This window comes from Oncorhynchus keta, chromosome 18, assembly GCF_023373465.1.
Source record: "Oncorhynchus keta strain PuntledgeMale-10-30-2019 chromosome 18, Oket_V2, whole genome shotgun sequence".
In the NCBI taxonomy this organism is placed as follows: domain Eukaryota; kingdom Metazoa; phylum Chordata; class Actinopteri; order Salmoniformes; family Salmonidae; genus Oncorhynchus; species Oncorhynchus keta.
The window spans coordinates 6385946-6395866 of record NC_068438.1 but is presented as its reverse complement, the minus strand read 5'-3'; the positions used below and the strand labels follow the sequence as shown (position 1 = coordinate 6395866).

Here is a 9921-nt window from a genome sequence, read left to right as displayed (position 1 = left end):
TCCAGTAATCTACAAGACCACGCCAGAATGACTGCATCTAAAATAGGTCAGAAACTGCAAATGCACGCCAGGTAATTATTTTAAGAAAAACAGCAGAGGTGGATGAGGAAATGCCTACACTTATACCATGTGTGTGTGGCATCGTGTTAAAGAGGAGAGCAAAGGAGAAAGAGAGTTACGGACTATATTCAGTGAATAAATTGCTAACATTTCTGAACATAAACTGCAGGGATCTAGTTAGAATGAGCTCTCCCAACTCTCTATCTGTCCACCGTGCTGCTATGGAACGCTGACAGGCTCATAATCCATACGGTTCATTCCGTCATGCAGTGCTAATCTAAGATCCCTCGCAGGTTGGAGATTAACTGGTAGTAGAGAGAGTGCGAGAGAGAGGCAGTGACCATAGATTTAGGCCAATAGCATCACAGGGCAAACACTGGCCAGGGACAGGAGAGAAAGAGTGGTAGAAAGACAAGAGAAGGAGAGAGAGTGGGCGCCATACAGACATACAGACAACACATACACATTGAGACAAACGCTAGGAATCCAGAAACTACGCCCACAAGCTAGTTTTACAAAGACAAGGATGGCCACCATGATTTCTGCCAGTATCTAGTGAAGCCCACCTGAACACAACTCTATAGTCCGGAGTTGACACATTGTCCACCTGCTCAGCGTGTCCAGCGAAAACCCACTGCCCTGGACCTGCTGCGGGGGACACAGACTGGGAGAAGGAGGAGAGAGGGGAACAAGAGGACCAGGTCAGGAAAGAGACTCGAGCGGCACCTCCGAGGAGCCATGAGGACAGCCAGGCGGGCCAGCACCGTGGAGGTGCCCTCCTTCCTCCGCCAGCTAGCCAAGGAGACAGAGAAGATGGTCACCTTCTTCTTTAAGGGGGGACAGAGAGATGGCCAGGAGGGGAGCGAAGAGGACTTCAGTGATGAGGATAACGGGCCGAGCGTCTACCTGGACCGGCCCGTCCTGGATAAACACACGGCCGAGGGGAGGTCTCAGTGGGGGGTGAACTATGCAACGGCCAGCATGCAGGGCTGGAGGGCGCAGATGGAGGACGCCCACGCCTGCATGCCGGAGATGGGAGGGGAGCTGGCGGAGTGGGGCTACTATGCAGTGTTTGATGGACACGCTGGCAACACGGTGGCACAGTACTGCTCCCATAACCTGCTGCAACACATCCTCGCTACAGGTACCAAATTGGGCCACGCACTTTGACCAACTGATGGATAATCATTGTTGGCAGCCTCATTTATTTTCACTTGAAGGGAATATGTGCAAGCATTTATTTGGGCAAGCAGGGAAGTATTTTACGACACCTATTTCCAGTGTGTGTTCCACAGACAGATATTGTTTGATAAATCAATGAGCAACTTTGTCCTAGGCATGGGTGTCTTCAATTTGAGCAATGACAAGGTGCCGTTGTGCTGTAGGCTATGTGTATGGTGTATGAGGGAGAGCGTGATCTTGATCTTGAATACCAAAGACATTATCTCTCTTGGTTTTACTTTCTAAACATAAACATGGTAGCACAACATGGCTAACAGCTGTTGTTGTTGAAAACCTCTTGATCCTTATTCTTGGCCCGAAGTATGAGATACTTAATCTGACACTTGAGCCTACAGTGTCTGCTACTTAACTCAAGACAAACGTTTAATCCTAACCTACATGGCATTAATTAAAAATAATGCCACGAGCAAGACAGACAGACGGTCACCTCAGAGGACTACAACACAATCTGAGCTCTGAGGTTTGGGCTCTGGCAGGGCACAGTGGGCATTTGTCCCCTAGAACCAAGCTGGTAAGGCTGGGGGTCAAATAATTGTATTGTAACTATGTGTAGTTATCCTGTAGTTGGCCAGACTGTAGTTAACTTCTGCATGTCAATTTTAGGCAGCAAGACCTAATTATGCTTATTTGTCACATATAGGCCAGGTCGTTAACTCGTATTGATCTCTCCTCCAGGGCGCGTAAAGGCACAGGAGGACCCTGACGACGTGAAGGAGGGGATCATCGAGGGCTTCCTGGCCATTGACAGCCACATGCACACACTGACGCGCCAGGAATGCTGGGAGCGCAGCGGCTCCACGGCGGCCGCCGTCATGCTCTCGCCGCAGTACGTCTACTTCGTCAACTGTGGCGACTCGCGGACGCTCCTCTGCCGCGACGGCCAGGTCATCTTCTACACGGAGGACCACAAGCCCTTCAACCCCAGGGAGAAGGAGCGGATACAGAACGCGGGCGGCTCGGTGACCCAGCATAGGGTGAACGGCTCCCTCGCCGTGTCCAGGTCCCTGGGAGACTTTGACTTTAAGGAGGTGGACTGGAGGTCCCAGACTGAGCAGCTGGTCTCCCCAGAGCCAGAGGTGTACGAGCTGGAGAGGTCCCCGCAAGACGAGTTCCTCATAGTGGCTTGTGACGGAGTGTGGGACGCCATCGGCAACGAGGAGCTGTGTGCGTTCGTCCACAGTCGCCTGCAGGTGTGCGATGACCTGAGGGAGATCTGCAACCAGGTCATTGACCTCTGCCTCTATAAGGTTAGTGTATAAATGATCAGATCCCACTACATGCAGAGTCACACTGATCCTAAACCTGCCTTCTCTATATGGGTACATATGCAGGACCAGAGTATACAATTCAAAAGGGGTACACTCACACTCAATAATCGTCAAAGTGAGTAAATTGATGGATATTGTATGGAATGTCAGAGGGTGCTGGAGGTGAGAGGGTTAAGAGGACTTTGGCAGTATCTTCAGGCAGTGATATCATCCCCACGGCCTTGGCTGTCCTCTCCCTTCCTGGAGTCCTGGAGACTAATACCATTCCAATTCTCAGTGTTTAGATCAGGCAGAGGATTTAACAGCAGGACACAGCCAGGTTGGTACAGCAAGGTGACTTACGCTGCACTGCCATTTTTCTAAATACAGTCTAAATATTGTCTTTGATTCAAGATTATTCTTTTTTGATTCATTTTATCATGGAGTCCTACTGAGACAAAGGTCTATTTTACAGAGGAGCCCCGAATGACAGAAATGACAGAAAATGTACACATCAAAATATAAATACAAAATGCAAGCAGAAAGAAAAACGCGGTCATAAAAAAACAAGACATTGATCAGTAATAACATCCTCAATCAGCTCTCTGAATTGCCCCAGAGGCACCATCACATCCCATTTAAGAACATTCTCAAGATTCTTCCACAAATGAGGTGTAAGAAAAGTAAAAGCAGATGTACCTAACTCAGTGGAGACCCGGGGGTGGTAACTCGAATGTCTAAAGTTTAGTAATGATGTCCGGTAGAGTGGGACCTTTTTGTGAAAAGGGCTTTTTTAAATGAAAACATAGCAATGTATGAACCTACGTGACATCACAGAGGGCCAACTGACTTTCTGGTAGAGAATGCAGGGATGACATCACAGAGGGCTAACCGACTTTCTGGTAGAGAATGCAGTGATGACATCACAGAGGGCCAACCGACTTTCTGGTAGAGAATGCAGTGATGACATCACAGAGGGCCAACGACTTTCTGGTAGAGAATGCAGTGATGACATCACAGAGGGCCAACCGACTTTCTGGTAGAGAATGCAGTGATGAGTGCTAAAATTGTCAGCCGTCATAAAGCGCGGTGCGTCATGACAAACTGCATCTAGCGGCTTTAATGGAGTGGCAGCTGCGTTCATCTCGATGATGTCGCAATACTCTAGGACCCAAAGGAACTTAGACTGAATGTTCTGCTTTCTACTATTTAGCCAAAGAGAGGCAGGACCCATTTCTGTCGAAGAAGACCACTTTTATTCTCAGCGTCTTAACTAACACATCAATATGCTTTTTAAAAGACATCCTTTCATCTATCCAGGTGCCCAGATATTTCTAAGGGACACGATCAATTTGGACACCATCTAAAGTACATATTCTTACATTTTTATGCACTCTACACAAAAGGGGTCCACAAATGTTATTCGGCTGTCCCCATAGGAGAACCCTTTTTGGTTCCAGGTAGAACCCTCTGTGTAAAAGGTTCTACATGGAACTAAAAAGGGTTCTACATGGAACTAAAAAGGGTTCTACATGGAACTAATAAGGGTTCTACCTGGAACCAAAAAGGTGTGTTTTCAAAGAGTTATCCTATGGGGACAACCAAAGAACCCTTTTAGGATCTAGATAGCACCTTTTTTCTAAGAGTGTAGAGAACAATATGTACTTTGTTTTACCTGCACTCGATACTAATTTCAGGTCAATAAAGTGATTCTGTAATACAATGAAGGCAGACTGTAGTTCACAGTGAGCCTGGTCAACCGCGGGGGTAATAGCATACACAACATCGGTATACAGCGCAGGTAACACTTTTTTTTTTTAACAGACAAGTTGATTTTGTTAACGTAAACAGTTAAAAGTACACAACCCAGAATTGACTCCTGCAAGACACCTTTCGTAATATCCAGAAAACCTGATTTAACACCATCAGTAGATACATATTGAGTTCTATATATCATTTCATTTTTAAACCGGTTACATGCAGCCTGGTCTAGGACAATTGAGGAAAGCCTCCGAATTAGCAGTGAGTGATCAACAGTATCGAAAGCATTTGACAGGTCAATGAATAGGGCAGCACAATGTTGCCTTTTATCCATATAGTTAACCACATCATTTATAACTAGGGTTGCAGCAGAGATGGTGCTATGACCTGGTCTTAAACCTGACTGATGTACATTTTTAGAATACATTTGAAAGATAAGAAAGATCTTAGCTGAGAATTAATCAAGGATTCTAATATTTTAGCTAGGCAAGAAAGTTTAGAAATTGGGCTCCAATGATTTAGGTCACAAGGGTCACCACCTTTGTGAAGGGGAGTATATGATGGCACTCATCACTGGACAGGGTGTGTGTTGAAGGGCCTACATCGTTACATACCTAATGTACCAAGCATTATGTAAGCAGTTATCTTATTCAGGTCTGCTTAGGCTGGTTAGGACTTACCTTGGCACAACCTGTGCCTGTCCTCTAAATAGCAGGATTATGAGAGGGAGCTATAGAGGGAGGGAGAGAGGGACAGAGGTGAGGGCAACACAGTGGATTATGGGTGAGTGTGTGTGTGTATGTGTGTTAGACTGTCAGGGTCTCAAGGCCACACCAGCTGGGAGCTAAGGCCTATTAACCTGGCCAAGAAGAGCCTCACTTTATCAATGGCAACAGAACAGGCTTACCTCCTTGGAGTCTGTACTTCAGCTAGGTGGGTTTTTTGTTGTAACACACAGCGAACCTAGCTTCTCAGCTCTGTGACATGACATCACAATAACCAATTAGTCCCCATAGAGATCCTATTAAATTACTAGAGAGGCTATGTCATGACCAATCACAAGTCCAGAATGGGGTGAAATGGCAGCCATCTTGATCAGGGAGAAATCCAAAACCAGTCTAATGGGAATGAATGGCAGTAGAGACATAGGTGATGCATTTCCTGCTTTTACTTATGAAGGAATGTAAATGTAAGACGTGATGTTTCATAAATTGTGTAATAGAATCATAGTCAACCTAAAATATTGTCATATAATTATAAATACTGTTTATATGGGTTTATACAAATGTATGAATAGACTCTAAAATATATGTAAACAGACATAAATGTCTCAGATTTCGTTTTTGGGGAAAGCTGTGAGCGCTATTATATGATACAATATCAGTACTTGTTGAGTTTACAACTTGTATAAGACCTATCATCAACTGATTTGAACCAGTGTATGGCTGTGGATTGACTGCATTGTTTGAATGGAATATTGGCATATAATGGAATCACTCCTCTAAAACAGGCTGGCTAGCTAGCTAACACACATACAGTGCAGATACATTCTTCACATTCATTGTTTTACACAATATCTTATCACAGCACTGGCAAACCATGGCTGAACTTTGGACCATCGTTATATTTTAGCCATTTAGTATCCATAGCGACTTATGTCCATTCTGGTATTCTAATTCTTAATTCTACGTCCCACTGTTCCATTGTGACCCGTTTACAAAATTCTAATTTCTGCTCTCTGTCAATACACAATTATGACATCACAATTTCCCTCCACCTGCAGGGCCATGTACAAATCTTACATTTACATTTAAGTCATTTAGCAGACGCTCTTATCCAGAGCGACTTACAAATTGGTGCATTCACCTTATGACATCCAGTGGAACAGCCACTTTACAATAGTGCATCTAAATCTTTTAAGAGGGGGGTGAGAAGGATTACTTTATCCTATCCTAGGTATTCCTTAAAGAGGTGGGGTTTCAGGTGTCTCCGGAAGGTGGTGATTGACTCCGCTGTCCTGGCGTCATGAGGGAGTTTGTTCCACCATTGGGGGGCCAGAGCAGCGAACAGTTTTGACTGGGCTGAGCGGGAACTGTACTTCCTCAGTGGTAGGGAGGCGAGCAGGCCAGAGGTGGATGAACGCAGTGCCCTTGTTTGGGTGTAGGGCCTGATCAGAGCCTGGAGGTACCGTTCCCCTCACAGCTCCGTAGGCAAGCACCATGGTCTTGTAGCGGATGCGAGCTTCAACTGGAAGCCAGTGGAGAGAGCGGAGGAGCGGGGTGACGTGAGAGAACTTGGGAAGGTTGAACACCAGACGGGCTGCGGTGTTCTGGATGAGTTGTAGGGGTTTAATGGCACAGGCAGGGAGCCCAGACAACAGCGAGTTGCAGTAATCCAGACGGGAGATGACAAGTGCCTGGATTAGGACCTGCGCCGCTTCCTGTGTGAGGCAGGGTCGTACTCTGCGGATGTTATAGAGCATGAACCTACAGGAACGGGCCACCGCCTTGATGTTAGTTGAGAACGACAGGGTGTTGTCCAGGATCACGCCAAGGTTCTTAGCGCTCTGGGGGGAGGACACAATGGAGTTGTCAACCGTGATGGCGAGATCATGGAACGGGCAGTCCTTCCCCGGGAGGAAGAGCAGCTCCGTCTTGCCGAGGTTCAGCTTGAGGTGGTGATCCGTCATCCACACTGATATGTCTGCCAGACATGCAGAGATGCGATTCGCCACCTGGTCATCAGAAGGGGGAAAGGAGAAGATTAATTGTGTGTCGTCTGCATAGCAATGATAGGAGAGACCATGTGAGGTTATGACAGAGCCAAGTGACTTGGTGTATAGCGAGAATAGGAGAGGGCCTAGAACAGAGCCCTGGGGGACACCAGTGGTGAGAGCGCGTGGTGAGGAGACAGATTCTCGCCACGCCACCTGGTAGGAGCGACCTGTCAGGTAGGACGCAATCCAAGCGTGGGCCGCGCCGGAGATGCCCAACTCGGAGAGGGTGGAGAGGAGGATCTGATGGTTCACAGTATCGAAGGCAGCCGATAGGTCTAGAAGGATGAGAGCAGAGGAGAGAGAGTTAGCTTTAGCAGTGCGGAGCGCCTCCGTGATACAGAGAAGAGCAGTCTCAGTTGAATGACTAGTCTTGAAACCTGACTGAATCTTCCCAGCTGAAAATATTTTTCCATGACACAGTGCACTTTGAGACCTCACAGTCCTGTTCTCCATTGTGATGTCATAATGACACTTATTTTATTCTCTGTTCACATTATCATTAAGCATGCAAAGAATATTCCTCATCGTCACATTATTCCTCAAGTAAACCAGCAATAGTGGCAGCAATATGACAGCAATATGACAGCTTTTTCTCCCCCATGACATTTCATTTAGCTTTTCAATGTTTGGGGTAACAAATGACATTATTGAAATGAATCATACGCCAACAATGTTTCCTATTCATATAAAATATTGGCTTATGCTTATCTTACAAGAGCTCATAGAACTGTGCCTATATCCAGCAAAGGCATTATTCCTGCACTGCCTCTTTGTCGCCCCCCACAGGGTAGTTTGGACAACATGAGCATCATCATCGTGACCTTCCCTGGTGCACCCCAGGTGTCACAAGAAGCCCTACAAAAAGAGGCCGAGCTAGAGACAATCCTCGAAGCCAAAGTGGAAGGTAGGTATTTCGATGGGCTTGAGTTGCGATTAAGCTTACTATGCGAATCGAAACCATCTTGGCTTGGCCTCACTCACAGTAGGCTTCCATATTAATATGGCATCACACCACATCAAAACGAAACTTAATAACAATAACAAGAGCGCTGAGACAATGGCAGCTTAATTCTCCCCTCTGACAACAGGGACCGATCATTACATAACTCTCTCCCTTTCTCTCTGTCTGTGTGTGTAGAGATTGTCAACTTGCTAAAGTCGCGGGACAAGGACCCGGACCTGCTGTACGTGATGAAGTTTCTGGTCTCTGAGGACATACCTGGCCTGCCACCAGGGGGAGGAGTCACCAGCAAGTAAGTCACTCAATCACATGACTCACCAGTAAGTGGTCAAAAAGTGACCAGAGGCCTAGATCCGTGTGAATAAATGAGTAATTGTTTATGTTCATCATTTGTCATAAATGTTTCTCTTTTTCCTTTGCAGAAGAGACTGTGTCATCTCTGCATATCAGAAGTTTGTAACGCCCTTCAGATCTCTGGAACCAATGGTAGGAGAAGACCAAACATAGAGGGCACGCTCTTGCACTCACTAAACACATAAGCGCAAACTGGACTACAAAAGTAACTAAGTTACTTTCCCCCCCTGACACGTAATTGACGCGTCGCATTCCAGGACATCGGAGGATCTGAAGAGTCCAACTAGTCGTATCCATGGAAATGTATTCTTCAGCCTCTTGTATCCATGGCGACCATTTAGAATTGGGGCCTCCGCTTTTCAGCTGAGCAAACAACCAATGGCTAAATAAAGAACTATGGTGGGAGGGGGTGTGACCTGGGCCTGTCCTTAGCCAATCATCTCTTCTCTGTTCCTCATTTGCACTGTCTATCAATACGTCTACTGGAGCATCAGAGAATATCAAATAGTTAGCATTATTCCAGTAAGGGAAGAATGACATATTCCAAAACATGATAATTAGATATAATATTTATTAACTTTCTTACTTTACACTTTACAGTGCCTGGGTAGTTAATTTTCTTCAAGACTAGAAGCTTATGAATAAGGCTGATCATGTTACTTCATTTAAAATGCCGCATCAAATTCAATTGAAAAAAAACCTAGTGAAGGCTCCGATATGCATGTTTCCTGTGATGGCATGGCCTACACTAAATAATCTGCATAATCCTGTGAGGGACCATAGGTGACAGGAATAGATGTGTGTCATGACGATGATGGACACCACATCATATGTCCAAGGGTGTGTGTGTGTGGATAACATGGGCTGTGGGATTATTAGAACACACATTGTAACCTGTTGCAGTTTGGAGCACAGACGCTGACAGTTAGACACGATTGAGACCCGTGTGACAGGTAAAGGAGTACAGCTACAGGTAAAATGTTCTTCTGCTTTTGAAAATAAGCGTGTTTTTGCCGTTAGCACGTTTTTTCTTTTCGATTACATGTCATTGTGCTGCCTTACAAAGCTCTCTGTTGCTGTACGGTTACTTAATTCCTCCTTTCGGATCACACCAAACGGGTGGACATAGTAGCTGTATTCCGTGACAGAGGTCAGAGGTTGAAAAGAGCTAGACTCGAGATCAAACACTGCTGAGGCATGTCCGTGTGAATTCTATGAAATCGGGAGGAAGTGGGATCCAAGAGTGCAACAGATTACCATGAGGACTTTCACAAATGTATGTCAGTGATTTGATGACTGTATGGGCATCGCATTTTAAGCCCTTAACTGACCCAAGGGGCAATAAATGAATGAAATAAAATGACATTCTGGGATTTTTGATAAGAGTGGAGTGGGCTCTTACTGCTAAAATGTTTGATAGATACAGCACAGGGTTAGACTAAGGACCAAGGGAGAAGAATACAAGACCGTTCCAGAACTGTCTTTTGGCCAGCTGTATGCATCTCAACCAGGGGCGTCGA

The 9921-nt window shown here is 45.8% G+C and overlaps 1 protein-coding gene across 1 annotated transcript; it reads left to right on the top strand.

The window, feature by feature from the left end:
• The first annotated feature begins 22 nt into the window (after positions 1–22).
• Positions 23–9440, top strand: ppm1na (protein phosphatase, Mg2+/Mn2+ dependent, 1Na (putative)). Its single transcript, XM_035791620.2, has 6 exons — positions 23–1204; positions 1978–2549; positions 7873–7990; positions 8225–8339; positions 8470–8533; positions 8659–9440. The coding sequence occupies exons 1-6, from the start codon at positions 799–801 to the stop codon at positions 8686–8688; spliced, it is 1305 nt and encodes a 434-aa protein (XP_035647513.1). The 5' UTR covers positions 23–798; the 3' UTR covers positions 8689–9440.
• The last annotated feature ends 481 nt before the right edge of the window (positions 9441–9921 follow it).

Coding starts and splice junctions, on each gene's coding strand:
- ppm1na (XM_035791620.2), top strand. CDS start 799: ATGAGGACAGCCAGGCGGGCCAGCACCGTGGAGGTGCCCTCCTTCCTC. Junction 2,550..7,872: donor TTGACCTCTGCCTCTATAAG/GTTAGTGTATAA, acceptor CGCCCCCCACAG/GGTAGTTTGGACAACATGAG. Junction 7,991..8,224: donor CCTCGAAGCCAAAGTGGAAG/GTAGGTATTTCG, acceptor CTGTGTGTGTAG/AGATTGTCAACTTGCTAAAG.